Source organism: Podarcis melisellensis (assembly GCF_964234715.1).
Source record: "Podarcis melisellensis genome assembly, chromosome: 2".
Taxonomy (NCBI): Eukaryota; Metazoa; Chordata; class Lepidosauria; order Squamata; family Lacertidae; genus Podarcis; species Podarcis melisellensis.
Window position 1 is genome coordinate 117,304,483 of NC_138529.1, and position 21,652 is coordinate 117,326,134.

Here is a 21,652-nt window from a genome sequence, read left to right on the forward strand (position 1 = left end):
GACAGGTAAAAATAAACAAATACAACAAAAAATATATATACAACAGTGTTCTCTTCCTTAAATTATACAACGTAAAAAACCATAATAAAAAACTCATATTCTGTTGGGCTCTACTGGGCCCTGGACTCCCCTCCACCCTTTTGGTAAGTATCAAATATTTTCCTCCCTTACGTATTTGATTTTTGATCTTATAATCCGTCGCTGATAGAGTTGTTCTATCCCCGCCAGTTCACTTTATAAGTTTTGTCCAATATATTTCCAATATTTACTCCAATTTTGCTGAAATTTCTGTTCATCTAGATCTCGTATTCTAGCTGTTAATCTATCAAGCTCAGCGTAATTTACCATTTTAACCTGCCAATCATTTATGCTGGGCATGGTTTCCGATTTCCAATGTTGTGCCAGCATAATTCTTGCGGCCGTGGTGGTGTAGAGAAATATCGTCTTGTCTTCTTTTTTAATTTCTTTACCTGTCATTCCCAGCAAGAAGGCTTCAGGTCTTTTGGGAAAGGTATATTTCAATATTTTTTTAAGCTCATTATATATTAGTTCCCAAAAGCCTTTCACCTTCTTACATAGCCACCACATATGGTAAAGATCTCCCTCCGCCTCTACACATTTCCAGCATTTCTTATTCTTTGATCTATACATTTTGGCCAATTTCACCGGCGTATGGTACCATCTGTATAGCATCTTCCAAACATTCTCTCTCAGTGCCATACAAGCCGTAAACTTTCTATTGACTTGGTCCTAAACAACAGATTTATTTCTCTCAAGTCATCTATGGGGCCCTGGAAACCTGAGGTGCCCTTATGATTAATATATTGCTTTACGGTGTATTGTAACCTCTCCATGATCCAATTCCACCATCCATGATTCTGAGGGAAAGGATTTTTTCTTTGCACCCTTTCAGGACCCATATGGAGGTTTGAGACTCAAAACCATTTTGGGGAGTGTTGGGAGTTATCTGATAGTGGGGTAGACAGGTCACAATACACAATTCAGTGCAATCCACTCAACCATAATTCTCAGAAGGTTACTAGACAATTCTGCAGCCATTCAATGCAGGCCTCATCCTGCTTTAAAGGTTAGACGTGTGCCTAGAAATTGTGGGGCAAATATAAGTACAGTGGTACCTCTAGTTAAGTACTTAATTCATTCTGGAGGTCCGTTTCGAACCTGAAACTGTTCTTAACCTGAAGCACCACTTTAGCTAATGGGGCCTCCTGCTGCTGCCACGCTGCCGGAGCACGATTTCTGTTCTCATCCTGAAGCAAAGTTCTTAAGCCGAGGTAATATTTCTGGGTTAGCGGAGACAGTAACCTGAAGCGTATGTAACTTGAAGCGTATGTAACCCGAGGTACCACTGTATAGATAAGCCATTGGAAATGCCCTTTTACTTCTTCTGTCAATAATTTATTTTAGTATTTTAATAATGACAGTAGTATAGAAGTAGTATAGAAATGCAGTAAACAGACAAATATTGTGCTAGAGAAGAGATATTCCTTCCTTGTTGTTTGTGTAGGAGCAGGATTTTAATCACACTTGTAATGTAACAAACACTATGGATAATATGGAAGGATACAAAATGTTATTATGGAATAATATGCACTTGTAAATGTTGGCAATAGGACCCATGGAGGGGATGGGGGGATATCTCAAGATTCAGAGAAATCTCTTTATATGGTTATGTAGTGTGAGAATTTTTTACTTGTAAAATCAAATGATTTTTTAATGAAAAAAGTTGTTTGTGGTTAGAGGACCCGACCCCCGCGAAGTAAAATGAAGACACAGGGACACGTGATATAAGGTTAATGGGCTAGAAAAGGCCACAACTTTATTGATTACAGCAATGAAAAGGTATTGGCTTAGGCATTGGATCGCGAAACAAGTGGGTTTATTCACCAGGGGTTCATCACCTGTTGATGCTAATCCAACTATAGGCTCACCCCTGATGTCACCGAGGGTCGTGCCATGGCCTCCCGCCAAGCAGGCTTCGGACGGAATACACGACCACCAGATTCCATTAATGGAATACCCCTAGAAATTGAAGGCATAGGCGATGGCCACACCTAGCACTTCGACACACCAAAACACATTATTCCAATGCCTAACCTACCCATCAATACCACCAAAAAGTTGTGACGATTGCTACGAGGTAGGCGAAAAAACCAAAAAGCCTAATGCCAAATGAAAAACTCCTACCAGCCCCCCCGGGCAACCGGGGCGACCAACCTAAGGTCCATAGCAAGGCCAATGACCTAGGCCCTAACTCAAAGGGAGTGGAGTGTGGGTGACTCGCCCAGGACGACAAAGAGAAATGAGGCCGGGGGGGAGGCTGGCACTGCAGCATAAAGGCTGCTGGACACGCCCCCCCCCCATGGCACCTGGTTGGACGGCCACGGGGGGGGGGCGTGAGTGCCAGCCAGGTGAGCTGGAGGCAGGGGGCAACGCCCCCTGCTAGGAGCAGTGCTCGGGCTCCCGTCCACAACCACTCCCCTCTCTTTCAGGGAGGAGAGTCTTTGTGTTGGTTTCCACAATCCCTTTCCAGAGCGCAGACTTGGAGTGTGACATTCCCCATGCCATGCTTCATTTTCAGACATGCTTTGAATTCAAAATTAATTCAGCACTCACACACACCCTTCCTTTAACCAGCTGCACCCCTCTCTCCTCCTCCTCCTCCTCCAAGCCTGTGAGGAGCTGCTTCTCGAGAGGCATTTACACGGAGGAGAGCTGCTCAGCTGACTGAGAATAAGGAAGTGAAGTTATGGGAGCATTGTCTTGTCTGCTCAGAAGACATACTGAATTGCAATGAATTTTGGTTCCAGCTTCCCTGTGAGAGGGCAGCCCTCCTTCCAATAAAATGTCAAGTGTGAGGCAGTTAGGCCTGCCCTGCCCCAAAGTGACTAGCAGTTCAAGTGAGGAGGGTTTAGCATCTCAGAGTTGGGAGCTAGATCTGGGAGTTTTCACAAACATCCCCCCCCCACTACCACGCCTGGACATGAATATCCATAAATTATTGAGGATGTTGTAGAGTTGCTGTTTGTTTCCTTTGTAATTATCAAAACCAGAGTGGCTTCCATACGTCTTCTTCTACTTTGATACTTGGGCCATACCCACTGAAGGTTCAACATGGGTTTCTGTGGTCGTTTAATATCAGATAACCTAAAAAGATATATGGGAATGTGACTTTATCAACTGTTTATGATGTATAATTTATGTTCTTGCCCAAATTGTAAGGCTTAATGACTCCCAGTTAATAATGTCTGAAAAAATATCTCTCTCTCTCTCTCTCTCTCTCTCTCTCTCTCTCTCTCTCTCTCTCTCTCTGTTATATATATATTACAAAGTGAGAGTTAAATCTCTTCGTATTACCATACTTAAATATTTAATAGATTTGGAGCAAATATGGAACTGATAGTCCTTAAATGAATGGGTAAGTAAATTTTCACCTGTAGGAACCAAATCCAATTTGTACCAGTTAATAGAGTATTGTGAAGATATCTATCATCTGCACAAATATGGAAATAGTAAAATGAGGTTTAGAAATCATCAGAAGAATATCATCTGCATATGAAATCAATTTATATTTAACTGAATTGTGGACTACTCCATAGATCTCCCCATGTTGTCTAATAGCACAGGTAATTATGAAAAAGCAAGGGTGAAATTGGACATGCTTGTCTAGTTCCTCTAAGTTGGGGTGCTCCAACCTCTTTGTTTCCTCCCAGAATCCAAGTGTAGGACAGACAGAGTTTATGCAAACATGTTTTTCTTCAGCCTGCACCTGCGCACGAAGCCACGTAAAGAGTTCAGGACATTTCAGAGGCCATGCTTGATCCCTTTATAATTATCAAAATCATCAAAATCATAGAGGGGTTTTTCTTTCATCTTCTTCTCAACAAAGCTCCAGAGATTTGTCCAAAGATCACCTTTGAGTCCACTCAGGGAGATATCTGAATTGTCAACAACATAAGGTAATTAAGATATATCATTAGAGCAGAGATGAATTGGTGCATAAAGGCCTTCTGTACCACTGACAATTTGGGTTCAGATTTAGGACAGGCGAGTTGCAATACAAGGTGCAAGGCTGATTTCAAACCCTTCTAGGTGTGAAGTCTTGGTTGCATTCCATCAACATTATCTAATTATCTTCTAGTTCAGAGGAGCAGTCACAGACAAAGAAGGTGTTCCAAGCAGGCACAGAATGGTACTGCTTCTCCTGCTCTTCCTGCCTCATGCAGACTGTGGAGTGAAGGCAAAATGCCCCTTGACTTTGGAGAGAGATTGGCTAGAGCCATTCAATTATTACAGGCCAGGAGACCACCTCATTAGTGGAGTCATCTCTGCCACAGGTGCGATATTTAATTCACAGCATTTCAATGAGTCTCCCTCTACCACCTTTATCATGTAAGTACATTTATGGTGATTTGGTTATTGCTGCTTCATTCAATATTTATCTTTATCCATCATCCTTCTGGAACTTTGGTGTATCTGTGTACTTTAAACCTTCCAGGCTGTGATGCTTTAGGCTATAAATTTTTAAATCTTTATTATCTTTCTTTTTTACTGTTTACACTTCTTTTTAAAAACAAATCAATAAAAATAATTTAAAAAAATTAAAGGGTTGGGGGAGACCGGGGAGAGAGAGAGAGAGCAATAGATGTTCTGTGTCATTTTATGAGCCTTTAAAAACCTTTTGTCTCTTATTGTTATTTGAAAGTCTGTGCCCATCTAATTCCATCATGAAAAATTCACTCTATTTTAGTTTTGTTTTCCAAGGGATAATGGGTCTTGATTGAACAAGGCTTTTCCACCACTCAGGCATCATTAAATGGGGATTGGCTGTCAAAATCTGAACTTGGATCAGTGTTAGGAGGATTAAATTCTAGAAATTGAATCCAGGACTTTAGATTATCCTTAGAAGCTTGTCCAAAAAAAGAAAGAGTTGGAAGTGATATATTCACTGAATGCTGGAGGATATGATGTGATATTTTTTGCAGCAAAGAAGGAACGAGGTACTGGCTGCCCCTGTGCTTCTTCTTTGCCATTCAAGAGATCAACCAGGATCCCAGGCTCTTGCCCAACATCACTCTGGGCTACAATATTTATAATAACTTTTTTCATGGAAGGATAACGTATGAAGCTTTGGTAGACCTGGTCTCTTCTAGACAGGCGAATGTTCCAAACTACAACTGCGGAGGACAGAATAATGTGATTGCTGTTCTGGAAGGGGCTGACTCTGACTCTGAGAACTCCATCCAGATTTCAAGCATGTTGAGCATCTATAAAATGCCACAGGTAGGAATGGAGATGGAGGAATTATCTGGCTGTGGTTCTCAGGCATGAAAATTTTGGGTAGTGTCAACTCAGAATGAGGAAGACATTGGAGGTCAAGGGATTGAAGAAAGGAGATAAGGAACGGTCAGAAGAATTGCTGTTTTCTTTTTGATACTACCTGTACTTCTTCCTTTCCCTTTGTGTCAAATGCTGATTTGTGTGTGTGTGTGTGTGTGTGTGTGTGTGTGTGCATATAAAATGAGGAGGAAGGGAACTTCCCTCATACTAGTGGCCATGCCACTAAAAATGGAATAAAGTAGAAAAGATTTCCCTGAGTGAAACTGATATTTTGTTTTTCAATTGAAAACAGTTATAACGCATTCAATAAATAAAAAACATTTTAGCATTGCATAACATAAAATAGTAACAAAGTTGTTGAAACAAATGTACAGTATAATACCAGTAAATTAGAAATATAAAAGCATATTTTAAAAGATGAAAACAGGAACTGAGGGAATTCATAAAGATAAAAATGGGGTCCAGTCTTATTTGCCAAAGAAAATCTGGGGGGGAGGACCACGTTTCTTTACAAAACAGATATATGTTATTTGGGAAAATAACTATTTCGGCTTTGATCCCAAACAATGCAAACCAACAGTTCTCCTTTTTTTTTTACCAGGCCAACTATGCTTTTGGCTCCCATGTTCTGAATGACAAGAGGCAGTTCCCCTTTTTCTATCGGACGGTCCCCAAAGAAGACACCATATACCCAGCGATTGTCAAGCTGCTCCATCATTTCAGATGGACGTTCATTGTTCTCATTGCTCCAGACACTGAAAACGGAGAGAGGTTCATGAAGACATTGACACCTGGGCTCATAGAGAGTGGCATTTGTGTTGCCGTCTCACTAATCATTCCACAACTTAATACATACAGTGTGAGGTTCAGTGTTCCTCCATTTGAAAAGTGGGGACAAGTCCATGTATTTTTTTATTATGTAGAGACTACTTATTTCTCGCTGGGAATACGACTTGGAAAAATAATATTTGACCAGCTGGTCAAACCCACAGCAGGGAAAGTCTTCATCACAACATCTATGTGGGATATGAGTATAGACTTCGTCAGCTTCATCAACCATGGTTTTGATTTCCAGCATTTCCACAGTATTCTTTCTTTCTCTATTGGGGCAAATAAATGGACAAAATATGACAATTTTGATGCCTTTTTCTTTGCAAGCAAGCAGTTTTGGGAGACAGCTTTTAATTGTTCCCATTTACAGAATACATTGTCAGTGAAAAGCTGGACAAGATGCAGAGAAAGAGAAGAACTGGAGATGCTGCCCCAAGGCCATCTGGAAAGACTGTTATCTCTAAACAGCTACAGGATTTACAACACTGTCCAAGCTGTGGCCCGTTCCTTAAATGCTGCATATTCCTCCAGATCAAAGTGGAGGTTGAAGGACAGTCTGGAAGTTCAAAGGCTACAGCCATGGCAGGTATTTCCCTTCCCATCACTGACATCTCTGCCAAACATGGCAATCAATTGTACAATTCCTGAATGGTTGTCTTGGAGAACTTGAGGAATGTAGTGGGGAGGTGAGATTTTGCAAACCCCTTTGTGAAGTGCCCTGAATTGGATCCTTTTCATCTCCTCTCAGATGATAGTCTCTCTGGTAACAGTTCCTACTACTGGCTTAACCTCTTCTTTGCCTTGCAGTGGCCCATTTGACCCCACCTCCTACATAAGAATTCCCTTGGGCAGGGAAGATGGCATTGCACAGGCTCTCTCTCCCATAGCCTTCTTCCCTCCTGTTTATTGTGATATTTCGGCACCAACTGAGCTCCACTAAGCTCTATGCTTTGTCCAAAGATCATGTGTGTTGCTGGAACCTGTATTAAGTGCCTGAGCAACTCATGTTCTCATTACGATAGAGTTTAATACATGTGTACAATTGTCATATTTCTGGCTTATTTATATTCTGATTCCATTAACATGCAGAGGCAGGAAATTTATTCAAGAAAACGGCATACAACTCAGCAGCACCTCCCAATCAGTCCTGCCCCTACAGGGCAGTTGCCAGAACTGAAGGGACCTGCCTTCTGCCCTTTCTAAGGCACCTCTGGTCTCTGTTCCACCCTCTTCATTCTCCTGCATCTTCTTGGAGACCAGGGAGGAGGGGAGCCTGTCTCAGCAGGAGAGAGAGTCCTTGGATTCTCCAGCAGCCTCTTGACTCCTCTCCTCTGCTTCAGCCTCAGAGTCTGAACTGCTCCCCATCACAACTCTCCCTGCGCACTAAACCCTGTTGTCCCTTCAGCATCTAGCCCCTCATCACAATCTTCTTCCTCTGAGCTCTCCTCAGTGTCCCACCACCAATGCCCTGGCTCTGAGCCTTCCTCCCCTGGGGGTTCCCTGGCTAGTGCTTCCCACCAAACTGCCCAACCAGTCCCTGACACTCTGTAGCCAATCCCAAATGAGAGCAGATCCAAGCATGAAATGTGCAGAGTTGAATAGTCAGTGTTGCTTCCCCTGTTCTATATGTAGCCCTTTTCTCTGCCTTTCTAGTTCCACTCTTTCCTGGGAGATGCCCAGTTTTACAATTCTTCAATGGACGGAGTGTATTTGGATGAGAACGGGGAACTGGCAGCTGACTTGGACATTGTGAACTGGATGGTGTTTCCAAATCGGTCCCTTCTTAGAGAGATCATTGGGAGCATCAATAGGCAGAAATCCCTAGACCTAAAGTGCACCATCGACCAGAATGCCACTGTGTGCCCCAAATGGCTCAACAAGGTGGGGGAAATAATTTGTTTCATTTTATTAGATTTCCCATCCGATAAGTTCAAATCATGCCACCCTGTTTTCTTTCGCACTGCCTTCAAATGCCTCCGGCATTCCTTGAAAATCTAACAGTGGGTCCCTGTGAAACTCTGTATATGCATGAATCAGCTGCTATGGGAGTGTAATTTCAAGGAGAGTGTTTTAGTAACTAGATGATGTGACCACTGGTAAGAGAGTGTGGCTTTTAGCAGCCTCAGTGCTGGCAATATTTCCCAAAATGCTCCTGTAAATCCATGTTCTATGGACCAACTTCCAGAAAAGTGTGCAATAGATTTGTTTGATAGAAGAGATGGCCCCCCAACCTTGAACCCTTCTAGGAAATTTAACTATGGATCTCAAATGAATAAAGTTTAGCTACCTCTGATTAATACAGTGATCATGACACTTTATCATGTACAAGAGGGGAAACTGAAAGAGAGCTGAGCAACAGGGGAAGGGAAGCAGAAGGAACTAGGGTTTGGATCAAACAGGGAAACATTCTCATGAGAGGTTTTCCTGCAATCAAGCAGTCTATAAATGTGGTCAAAGATAATCAATTAATTAATACATTGCTCTCATCCTTAACACAGCAGCCTTAACGCATTTTCCTTGATGCCCCTTTATGCTCAGCCCCTGCCTACTTCCAGGTGTGTGGAAAGTTGCCAGCCTGGATTCTTCAAGGCAGTTCAGGAAGGAATGCTGCTCTGCTGTTATGACTGCGTTCCCTGTGCGGAAGGAACAATGGCCACTCAGGAAGGTGGGTGACACCAGCAGAAAGACCTGCCCTTGGGGAAGAGGATAAAGGACCTTTCTGGTGTCCGGGGTTTATTAAAGGGGAGTTCTAGAACTGATGCACTGCTACAACACAACTGGGCATTTTCCCCATTGGGTGTTCATACATGCTGTATTGACACATCGAATGACAATTAGAAATCCTGAGATACGGGGATTTGACATTACTTTGACTGTTAGTCAAACTTGGCACAAGAGGCACCATGAACTCCCAGATGATTGTCAGGCACAAATGTTTCATATAGTTGAGTCCAACAAGGTCCCTTTTGAGTGTCATTTTCCTGCTCTCCCTGGTTGTACACAATGGTTTTTATATTTTCTTTTAGTGGGGAACACTTTGGTATTACTTTTTGTTAAGGAAAAGCAGTAAAGTTGTTATTCTTTGTGTTCTTTCCAGATGCAGAGCGTTGCACCAGGTGTCCAGAAGATCAGCATCCAAACACGGACAGAGATCAATGTTTCTACAAGATCATCACCTTCCTGGCTTATGAAGAACCTTTGGGGATCTTCCTAGCTTCCTTTTCCCTGTTCTTATCCTTAACCACGTGTGCTGTGCTAGGAATATTCATTATATTCCAGGAAACTCCCATAGTCAAAGCCAACAACCGAAACCTCTCCTATATCCTCCTCATCTCCCTCCTGCTTTCCTTTCTGTCCTCCTTCCTCTTCATTGGAAGGCCAAGGAAAGTGACCTGTCTTCTTCGACAAATGGGCTTCAGCATCATCTTTTCGGTTGCAGTCTCCTCTGTGTTGGCCAAAACCATCACTGTGGTGCTGGCCTTCCTGGCCACAAAGCCAGGAAACACGATGAGGAGATGGCTGGGAAAGAGTCTGGCCAACTCCATTGTCATTTCCTGTTCCAGTGTCCAAGTTGTCATCTGCATCATCTGGCTGGGAATCTCTCCACCCTTCCCAGAGTCTGACATGCATTCCCAGCCCAGAGAGATCATCCTGCAATGCAATGAAGGGTCTGTTGCCATGTTTTATGGTGTCCTTGGCTACATGGGCTTCCTGGCCTCCATCTGTTTCACAGTGGCTTTCTTAGCTAGGAAGCTGCCTGGGGCCTTCAATGAAGCCAAGCTAATTACCTTCAGCATGCTGGTCTTCTGTAGTGTTTGGGTCTCCTTTGTGCCCTCCTATCTGAGCACAAAGGGGAAATACATGGTGGCCGTGCAGGTCTTCTCTATCTTGGCTTCCAGTGCTGGGCTTCTGGGCTGCATTTTCTTTCCCAAGTGCTACATAATTGTACTCAGGCCTGAGCTGAACACAAAGGAGCATCTGACAACAAAAGCTGATTCTTAAATGACTCATTTTCGACAACTGTTGTCCAGCACAGTAATGTTGAAAAAGACATACTTGCCTTGCAAATGTAGCTTCTTAGATTTAAAAGCATTTAAAAGCATGTTTATGGCTCCTTTTCTGATGGTTACTTTTCAAACTTTTAAGAAGTGTCTAAATGTTTAAATTTTATTTTTAAATAAATAGAGGAGAAAAGTGTAATTGAGTAGTGAAATGTTTTGATTCCAGAACAGTTAACAGAGGGCACAGAAACATTATTTCCTGATATTTACTAATATTTACAAATATTTACAGATATATATATATCTGTAAATATATATATATGTGGTATATATATATCTGTAAATATATATATATATATATATTTATATATATATATATATATATACCACAATGGGAGGGTTCTTGGGAGGGGGGAATAAACATGGTAAGAATAATTTATTCCTTATAGTGGTTTTTTGTTGGTTTTTTGTGATTTGAGTTAATTTTATTGTTGTTACTTTTTGTGAAACTTAATAAAATATCATTTTAAAAAAAGAATAATTTATTCCTTATTGTAAAATGCCATTTAAAGCATGTTGAACTTTGAGATATGAATTGTTCTTCATTGTACATACAATTAATATCTGTATTTTCCTTCACAAACATTATGTTAAAAATATTGAGATAGTTGTGCCCTGATAAATCTGTTGCTCTTCACGGTGTCTCAGGACTTAGTTGCTTTTGAGCTGGTGAGAAAGAGTGCTGATTTTCGTCTTCTTCATTTCTGTTGGGAAATATCACGGCAATGATAGTTAGATGAAGGAAGTAATGGAGAAAGGAAGATGATTTCTTTCAGAGAGCCCAATGCCCTTTGATAGTGACTTCAGATAACTGCTCATGGTACACCCACTCATCCCATTTGCTTTGCATCTATTTTGCAGTTTTTGCTTCTTTGAGCAGAGGTAACAAGATGGGAAGTGCAGCCTCTCTTGTCTCTCTAGTCTCAAAGCCACTGTCAGCTCCTTTGGGGGTGGGAATGCAAACCATATCCAGCATGACTTCCAATTTGACTCTGGCTGGAGTTTCTGCTGTTGCTGCTCTTTTTCCACTACCATGATGAGTGGAAGGATTACCACAAGGCTACCAACGTAAAGGTTGGCTGGGGAATGATACACATTGCACCGATAGATTTTGGTTGTGGGGCTCCTTCAATACCACCTATCAAGGAAACACCACATCTTCAGATCTGTATCCATACTTTCCCCAATATACAGTCAATTTCACCGGACAGGATAACAATGCGGTGTGTCAGGAAAAAACCTGAAGCTACAAATGCAGAGGAAATGGTTCTCTTTTCAAATAACAACCCTTTTGAGAGTGAGAAGAGCAAAGCACATCTGTTTTAACAGGCTTGCTGTAGATCAAATAATTTATGCAGCACAAAAGAAAGGCATTTAAGAAGAAGAGGAAAATGTCTGACTACCAACAGTTTGAATAGACAAATAAGTGCGACTGGTTATTTGTGACCCCCAGGTAAATATGAGCAGCATAAAGACTAGTATGGTTGGTCAATAATATAGCGGGATAAGCCTGTGATGAAGCGATGTACAAGCTTATGCCCAAAGGACCTATGGCCATTGCAAAGCTTTTATGACTTCAATTTCAACATTCATGATTTATTTGACAGGAAGAAAGATTTAAATCTAAGAAGCTACATTTGCTAGTATGTCTGTGCTGGATGACAGTAGTCGAAAACGAGTAATTTAAAAAGCAGCTTTTGTTGTCAGACACTAGATGTTGGTCATCAAATCAGTTGCACAGAACAAGATCATAAACCATCCTTTGATTTGGTCATGAGATCCTCCTTGGCATTCAGATCAGGCTGAGTACAATTATGTAGCACTTGGGAAAGAAGATGCAGCCCAGAAGCCCAGCACTGGAGGCCAAGATAGAGAAGATCTGCACAGCTACCATATATTTCCCCTTTGTGCTCAGGTAGGTGGGCACAATGGAGACCCAAACACTGCAGAAGGCCAGTATGCTGAAGGTGAGCAGCTTGGCCTCATTGAATGCCCCAGGCAGCTTCCTAGCTAAGAACGCCACTGTGAAGCAGATGGAGGCCAGGAAGCCTATGTAGCCGAGGGAGCCATAAAACATGGCAATAGACCCTACATTGCATTGCAAGGTGATCTCTCCAGCCTGGGAGCTTATGTCAGACTCTGGGAAGGGTGGACAGATTGCCAGCCAGATGATGCAGATGACAACTTGGACAAGAGAACAGGAAATGACAATGGAGTTGGCCAGACTCTTTCCCAGACATCTCTTCATTGTGTTTCCTGGCTTTGTGGCCACGAAGGCCAGCACCACAGTGATAGGTTTTGCCAATACGGCAGAGACAGCAACGGAAAAGATCTATTCTATGGTTAGCAGAACCAGATCCATTGAGTAACTGAGCTTGTAGGGAAGGGAGGGTGAATGTTCAGGACATGGGTGTTGGTGTTACAACTGGGGTGTTAGTTGCAAGTGCTTTTTTGCTGATATTTTGGAGGTTAAAGTTATTTAGCTTGAAGTAAACTACTAACTACTTCAGCTGCTCTAAATCTTCGAGTCAACATTTCTCTCACGCTGGATCTTCTGTGCACCAGATTTCTCTCCCCTGGGCCCCAGCACAGTGCAATGAATGACACTGTGCTGCTATTTATTCAGACGTTTGGACAATTACAAATAATATCGCTTGAGTTCTGGGGAGAATAAATCACTATGATTCTGATAAATAAGTGGAAAACAAAGTTCACACTACTTTGCTGGCATTTATGGAACATTAAAAGAATATGTTGCCATTTAAAGGACAAGCTGACCCATGTAAAGACCAGAGCGCCATTTCTGTGCATTCCGGTTCTCATGTTTTCCTCCAGGTCTGCACCTGTGCCTTGAGCCACACAGAGACTCAGGTGATGCATCTCCCCCTTATAATTATTATTCTTCTTGCCAAATCACCAGGGATTGAGACAAATCAGCCAAACATCAGAATCAAGGCTAAAGTGAGGTAATTTATTATACTGTGCCTGAAAAGTTTCTTGCAGAAAATATACCCTGTGCCATGGACCACTTTTCTTGTCCAATTCTAAGGGCTCGGATTAATCATGAGATTGTAAGAGCACCCAAAGTCCATCCATTGAGTTTTTAATATACCTTTTCAGCTGTTTCTGGGTGAGCCAGCTTTTGTTAGTGCATCAACAGATCTCTCTTCGCTGTTGTTGCAATAACAAAGTCTATTGTTTCAAGGACTTTTCTTTATTCTCCTTCTGATTCCCCTTGAGCCTTTATCTAAGTTTTCTCTCCTACAAGCCCAACTTCCAGGCCCTCTGGCACAGTAGTCATGGCTTTCCCAATAAGATCTTTCTCCCAAATTGTCCCAAACAGTTTCAGCTGGTAAGAAGTATGGAATACACACCCAACACCACAAATGAGAAGTGACTGGTTCCTGTCTTCATTTTCACTGGAAGCCCTGCCCACACTCTGGATCATGTTTAGCTATAGGATCCCCCAAATTGAATATTTTAGGGTCTCACTACAAACATGGTGTGTGTGTGTGTTTGTCAGATTGTGGCCACTCTAAGCAATTGGAACGGTCTCCCTCAGGAGGTTGTGGACTCTCCTTCCTTGGGTGTTTATAAGCAGAGGTTGGGTGGCCACCTTTTATGGATCCTTTAGCTAAGATTCCTTCATTGCAGGGGGTTGGACTAGATGCCCCTTGGGGTCCCTTCCAGTTCTAAAATTCTATGATTCTCCTGCAGTCCTAAGTAATTGATTATTGTTCCCCCCAACATTAAATGAGACCCCATAACTCCCATTTTTGTTCAACAGCCCAATGAATGTGAAGATTATATTTGGGGTAGGTTATGTGATACCTCTGTCACTGTCTCATTGTTCTGGACTATAAAGTTCAGAGTTTCCCTGACCTTCTGTGTGGCCCCTTTCTCTCCCCTTTTCATGAAAGGCCCTAACCATCCTGTTTTTAGGGCTTGTTGTGGCCATTCTGTGTGACCATTGCATCAATTCTGAACAGAATGGGTTTTGATTTTCACTGATCTTTCATTCAGTCCCTGCACCCTCATTTTGGTTCAAGAGACTGTTTAACATAAATATTGGTTTTGGTGGGTTGCGGTGCATTTAAGTGACTCATCATAACTGATCTGAAGGGTTTGGGCTTCCTCCTAACCTTACATGTGGGCCCTGAATTGCCTTTTTAATTTAAAGGCCCAGTGAACCTAAATATTTTTGGGGTGTCATGTAACTTTTCTATGATCCCAGCCTATTGCCTTGTTCCTAAACAAGAGGTTTCGTGTCTGCCAAGTCATCTATGGGGCCCTGGAGTCCTGAGGGGCGCCTTTGATGAATATAGTGCTTTGGGATGTGTTGTAACCTCTCCATGATCCAATTCCATCATCCATGATTCTGAAGGAAAGGATTTTTTCTCTGTACCCTTTCAGGACCCACATGGAAGTCTGAGACTCAAAACCTTTTGTGGGGGTGTTAGAGTTTTCTGATGGTGGGGTAGACAGGTCACAATACACAATTCAGTGCAAATCCACTCAACCATAAATCTCAGAAGGTGACTAGATATTTCTGCAGCCATTCAATGCAGGCCTCATCCTGCTTCAAAGGACAGACGTGTGCCTAGAAAGTGTGGGGCAAATATAAGTATGGATAAGCCATTGGAAATGTCCTTTGGCTCATCTATTAATCATTTCTTTTTGTATTTTAATCTTGAGTTGGAGAAGAGATATTCCTTCCCTTGTTGTAATAAAGGTTGTTTGTGTTGGTTTCCAAACTCCCTTTGGAGAGTGCAGACTCAGAGTGGGACATTTCCCCATGCCATGATTCATTTTCAGACGTGCTTTGAATGCAAAATTAATTCAGCACTCACACACACCCTTCCTTTAACCAGCTGCACCCCTCTCTCCTCCTCCCCCTCCTCCAAGCCTGTGAGGAGCTGCTTCTCGAGAGGCATTTACATGGAGGAAAGCTTCTCAGCTGAGTGAGAATAAGGAAGTGATGTTATGGTAGCATTGTCTTGTCTTCTCAGAAGACATACTGAATTGAAATTACAGGTAGGTAGCCATGTTGGTCTGCCAGAGTCGAAACAAAATACAGTGGTACCTCGGGTTACAGATGCTTCAGGTTACAAACGCTTCAGGTTACAGATTCCGCTAACCTGGAAGTAGTACCTTGGGTTAAGAACTTTGCTTCAGGATGAGAACAGAAATCGTGCGCTGGCGGTGCGACGGCAGCAGGAGGCCCCATTAGCTAAAGTGGTGCTTCAGGTTAAGAACAGTTTCAGGTTAAGAACGGACCCCCAGAACAAATTAAGTTCTTCACCCGACGTACCACTGTAAAAAAATTCCTTCCAGTAGCACCTTAGAGACCAACTAAGTTTGTTATTGGTATGAGCTTTCGTGTGCATGCACGAAAGGTGCTACTGGAAGGATTTTTTTTATTTTGAATTGAAATTAATTTTTTCCCCAGCTTCCCTGTGAGAGGGCAGCCCTCCTTCCAAGAAAATGTCAATTTTAAGGCAGTTAGGCCTGGCCTGCCCCAAAGTGACTAGCAGTTCAAGTGAGGAGGGTTTAGTATCTCAGAGTTGGGAACTAGATCTCTTGAGTTTTCACAAACATTCCCCACCCCCTACTACTACCCACACACATGGACATCCATAAATTCTTGAGGATGTTTCCTTTGTAATTATCAAAATCACAGAGGTTTCCACACATCTTCTGCTCAAGAGAGCTCCAGAGACTTGCCCAAACATCACATTTGAGTGCTCTGAAGTAAACATGAGGATCAAGAGAGAATCTTGCATGTGAGGTGGGAAAGACCGGTGTATAAATGCCTTTTGTTTCAATGAGACTTTGGGCTGGAATTTAGGACAGGTAAGTTGGACGATGACGGTGTGAGGTTGACTTCCATCACCTTTAAAAGTGAAGCCGTGGCTGCGCTCCATCAACATTAGGAAAGCTGCTGCTGAATGTCACAAAAAGTGTTTGGCTACCTCTAATAATTCTCTAGTTGAGAGGAGCAGTCAAAAGAAAGGGAGCTGTTCCAAGTAGACAGAGATGGCACTGCTGCTGCTGCTGCTGCTGCTGTTGTTGCTGCTTCTGCCTTATGTGGATTGTGGAGTGAAGATGAAATGCCCCTTGACTCTGGAGAGAGATGAGATAGATCCATTCAGTTTCTACAGACCAGGAGACCACCTCATTAGTGGGGTCATCTCTGGCACAATGGCTCTTTTTAAGCTACACACCTTCAAAGAGTCCCCCTCTACCAACTTCAGCTAGTAAGTAAATTTCTAGGGTTGCAAATGCTCCTTTAGCTACAAAATTCATAAGTCCCAATTCCAGGTTCTCTCCTACTCACAAGCTTGTGGCTAAAGGGGTCTGTTCTTGGTTTTGCAAGTGGAAAAGTCCAGGGCACCCTAATAATAGCTATAGGATAATAGCTATTGGCTGATCAACACTATTCAGCCACCTGCAAATCATTAAATGAGGATTGGTTGTTGAGCTTCCAGTACTTGCTCTGGATCAAGATAAGCATAAGTAAAGTTCTAGAAACTGAATTCAGAAGTTTATATTTTTGTCAGTTTGGGGAAATCCATTGCTGAAGTAGCCAGGGCAGCTTCTTGCTAATGCTTAATTTCTGCTTGCATGCAAGCTTGTATGTAGCTATGGGAGAAAGAAGACTTTCTGGGGTGTTAATGCTGTGAGCCCCTGCATCGTAGGCTTGGGTTGTACTGTAAAGGTAAAGGGGACTCCTGACCATTAGGTAAAGGGGATCCCTGACCATTAGGTCCAGTCGTGGCCAACTCTGGGGTTGCGGTGCTCATCTCGCTTTACTGGCCGAGGGAGCCGGCGTACAGCTTCCGGGTCATGTGGCCAGCATGACTAAGTTGCTTCTGGCAAACCAGAGCAGCGCATGGAAATGCCGTTTACCTTCCTGCCAGAGTGGTACCTATTTATCTACTTGCACTTTGATGTGCTTTCGAACTGCTAGGTGGGCAGGAGCAGGAACCAAGCAACGGGAGCTCACCCCGTCGCAGGGATTCAAACTGCCGACCTTCTGAATGGCAAGTCCTAGGCTCTGTGGTTTAACCCACAGCGCCACCAGTGTCCCTTTATTATATATATATATATATTGCTGTATGTGTAAATAAATTATGTATCATAAAGACAACGCAGTGTCTGATTTGCCTCATTCCAAGTAAACTGAACTCTTTGTGAGTGTTTGGAACCCCTGGAATCTTGTATGCAACACTATTATCTTTAAAAATCTTGTATGCAACACTATTATCTTTAAAAGGCAGAATTGAATCTAAAATATTGATGGAATGCTGGAGCATGATGATGTACTATGTACATTTTTGCAGCAAATGTTTAACAAGGTACTGGCTATTCCTGTCCTTCCTGTTGGCCATTCAGCATATCAACCAGAATCCCAGGCTCTTGCCCAACATCTCACTAGGTTACAGCATCCATGATAACTTTTATCATGGAAGGGTGACGTGTGAAACTTTGGCAGACCTGCTCTCTGCTGAGCAGGTGACTGTTCCAAACTTCAACTGCGGGGAACAGAATAAGCTGCTTGCTGTTCTTGAAGGGGCTGACTCTGACTCTCAAAACTCCATCCAGATTTCTACCATGTTGGGCCTCTACAAAATCCCACAGGTAGGAATGGTGAGGGGGGTGTCATTTTTCTGGCTGGGCTTAATTCTGGAGAGCTCAAGAGGGTGGCACAATGTTATCCTCATCAAAATGAAAAAGACTTTGGACATCAACACATGGAATAAAGTAGATCAGAAATGGTCAGATAGTGTGTCAAATAGTGATTCTAATCTCTCTCTCTCTCTCTCTCTCTGTCTGTGTGTGTGTGTGTGTGTGTGTTTGTGTGTGTGTGTGAATGAGGAATGGAAAAGAATGTCCACAATCCCAGTGGCCATGTCAATAAAAATACAGGAAAGTAGAAAGGTTTATCCCGAGTGAAACAGTGTTGGTGTGTTTATTAATTTAAAACATTTACAACCCAAGTATACAATCTAAATTATAAACAAATAAAAACTGGTTTAAGTTATTTACAGGTATGGAGATTAAAACTGAGCCCAATGTTAGGTGTCAAGGAAAGCCTTGGGGTGGGACATATTTATTGTATAATTATTTGTTATGCACTGAAAGAAATATTTCAACTTTGATACAAAAGAAGCCAACAGTCTTCCATTTTTTGCCAGCTCAGCTATGCTTTGGGCACCCATCTTCTGAATGACAAGAGGCAGTTCCCCTTTTTCTATCGGACGGTTCCCAAAGAAGACGCCATATACCCAGCAATTGTCAAGCTGCTCCATCACTTCAAATGGACATTCATTGGTCTCATTGCTCCAGAATCCAAAAACGGAGAGAGGTTCATGAGGTCTTTGCCGCCTCTGCTCATAGAGAGTGGCATTTGTGTTGCCATTTCAGAAAGCTTTCTCCTACAACAAGGCCGTAAGATAGTGTTAGTCAGTCTTTCTCAATTCATTGAGTGGAGACAAGTCAATGTATTTATCTACTATGTAGAAACCATTTATTTCGAGTTCGGAATATCAATTATGGAATATTTAATCAATATGTTTAAAAAACCCACTGCTGGGAAAATCTTGATCACAACAGTGATGTGGGACATCTCCTTCGAACTCACTCACAGTGCTTTAGATTTGCAACATATCCAAGTTCTTTTTTCTTTCCTTGTTGGGAAAAGTGAAGTGGCAAAATATGATGGTTTTCCAGAGTATTACTCTGCTATCAAGAAGTTTTGGGAGGATAGCTTTAATTGATCCTATGTAAAGCATGCATTGTCAGTGAAAGGCCAGACAAGATGCAGAGAGAGAGACAACCTGGAGATGCTGGCCCAAGATGATTTGGAAAGAACCCTCTCTCTAGACAGTCGCAGGATTTACAACACGGTCCAAGCTGCGGCGCATGCCTTAAACGCTGCATATTCCTCTAGATCTAAGTGGAAGGTGAAAAATGGTCTGGAAGTTCAAAGGCTACAACCATGGCAGGTATTTCCTTTCCCATCACTGACATCTCTTACATGACCTTCAATCGTACTATTCCAGAATAACTGTCTTGGAGATTGTCTAAGAACTTATGGAATGTAGTGGGGAGATGAAATTTTGCAGACCCCTTTGTGCCGTGAACTGAATGGGTTCCTTTTTAGGCCCGCATAGAGGACACAGCCCCTCTGGTAAAGCACCCCACACTGGCTTAACTCCCTCCTATTCAGCTGAGTAAACACCCCCCATGTAAGAATTCCCTTGGGCAAGCGAAATGGTCTTGCACAAGATCTCTCTCCCTAAAGCTTCTTCCCTCCAGACTGGGGTGCTCTGTCAGAACCAACTGAGCTCCACAAAACTCCAGCCTTTTTTCAAGGGACAGGAACCTGTATTGTCTGAGTGTCTCATTTACTTATTAGGAGAGAGGTGGATATATTCTGGCTGGGTTTCGCCAGCCACTCTGGGGGATGTTTAACAGAATGTTAAAAACATGATAAAACATCAAACATTAAAGTCTTCCCTAAACAGGGTTGCCTTCAGATGTCTTCTAAAATAGTTGTTTATTTCTTTGACATCTGATGAGAGGGTGTTCCACAGGGTGGGTGCCACTACTGAGAAGGCCTTCTGCCTGGTTCCCTGTAACCTCACTTCTCACAGGGAGGGAACCGCCAGAAGACCCCCGGAGCTGGACCTCAGTTTCTGGGCTGAACGATGGAGGTGGAGACACTCCTGCAGATAGACTGAGCCAAGGCCATTTAGGGCTTTAAAAGTCAGCCCCAAACTGTTTTTATTAAATTGAATGAGGCATGCCCCCAAATAAGTATATGGGTTGACAGTCTGGGCCAATGGCAGAGACATTGCTCCCCTGAGCGATCCTATTGGAGGAGTAGTCCCAGCCCAGGCGCTGCAATGTCTTGAAAGGAACCAGTGACTGTTAACGGCTCGGAACGTGACTTGTTCTACATAATAAATTGCTTTAACACTGGAAGAGTCAACTGGCTGCCTAATTACGCCAAGTAGTGAATCAGATCCTGACAGCGAACTTACATGTAGCCCACATTTTGGAGGCCTCTCAGCAACTTGAGTCTGCACCCAGCTTCAAATCAAAGGAAATTCAAGCTGGGAAAGGTCAGAGTTGGGTAGCCATGATTGCTTCCCATATTCCAAACACTGCCCTTTTCTCTGCCATTCCAGCTCCACTCTTTCCTGGGAAATGTCTGGTTTCACAATTCTTCCATGGATGGAGTGTATTTGGATGAGAATGGAGAAGTGGGAGCTGTCTTGGAAGTTGTGAACTGGGTGAGGTTCCCCAACAAGTCTGTCTTTAGATTGGATTTTGGCACCATCAAGCGACAGGGGTCCCCAGACCTAAAGGTCACATTAACCCAAGTTTCTGTTGGTTTCTGCTTTCTTCTCTGTGCAGCGAAGTGCTTGTCACGAGACAGGTTGTTTACATTCCACAGAGTCTGTACTGTTGGAGGTTTTCCCACGGGAATAGGAGACTGGATGTGACGTACACTGGTTTCCTGTTTTTCACTGTTCTTTGCAGTTTCAGTTTGTGATTCTCTCCGTGCTTTAGAGGAGAGATGACGCTTTCTCTGCTCCGGCAGAGGGAAAATGTTTTTCTGTAACTTACCAGCTTTGAACTGTAAATAAAGTAGTATAGAGCATGTTGGCTCATACTTCTCATCATTCCGCTGTGCACTGGACACTGCTTATCCCCAACATTTGGTTATGGGCCCAGAAAAACGCAGTGTTTTGAGGATGGACTTCAGAAGTCGGGCTCCTGGCAAGGAACAAAGGAGCAAGAAACGAAGTGCCGGCAAAGCATCGGAACAGCAGCAGAGGGACGGAACGCACGGTATCTGCTCTGCGCGTCAAAATGATTGATGAAGGTATGTGCTACTGCTCCGGGCAGCCTGCCAGCTTCTAATTAATGGCTTTATGGCTGGACTTTGAACTTTTAATAGCCGGTTTTGCCGTGGCACAGGCAAATGGCTAAAAGCAACACTTTCCTATGCTGGGGGAAATCGAAAGTAACTTTTAGAAGTGCTGTTGTTTCACAGCAGCTGCAGATGTGACGCAGCAAGAATTAAAGGGCAACATAGAGAAAGCACTTGGGGACTTTCGCTTTTGAACTTGCTTTTGGAATGCAGTTTGAAGCAGCTGCAGATAAGCAAAGCAAATAAACAGAAGAGCGGCACAGGCAAGGCAGAGGCTGTTTTGATTTTGCTTTTGGATTGAAGCAGCTGTACACAAACGGAGCATGTATAAAGCAGTCTGATTTAAAGCAACAGAGATGCCAGAGTCATGATGGCTAGCTGCAGAAGGCTGGATGAAGCAAGTGGGGAATTTGATACCACTGATCAGCCAAATGCTCAACTCACAGTAGCCTGTGAT

The 21,652-nt window shown here is 42.9% G+C and overlaps 2 protein-coding genes across 2 annotated transcripts in view; one reads left to right on the forward strand and one right to left on the reverse strand.

The window, feature by feature from the left end:
* LOC309361297 (vomeronasal type-2 receptor 26-like) overlaps positions 1-21,652 on the reverse strand; it is a gene marked incomplete at both ends in the record, with an annotated part of 98,127 nt that overhangs the window by 12,401 nt on the left and 64,074 nt on the right. The window lies entirely within an intron of this gene.
* The window catches only part of LOC309361310 (vomeronasal type-2 receptor 26-like), a gene marked incomplete at both ends in the record, with an annotated part of 29,104 nt that continues 23,738 nt past the window's right edge, over positions 16,287-21,652 (forward strand). The window contains 3 exons of the mRNA XM_081896198.1: positions 16,287-16,507; positions 17,594-17,891; positions 18,449-18,701. Coding sequence (XP_081752324.1) covers positions 16,287-16,507; positions 17,594-17,891; positions 18,449-18,701 — 772 coding nt within the window. The remainder of the gene's footprint in view (positions 16,508-17,593; positions 17,892-18,448; positions 18,702-21,652) is intronic.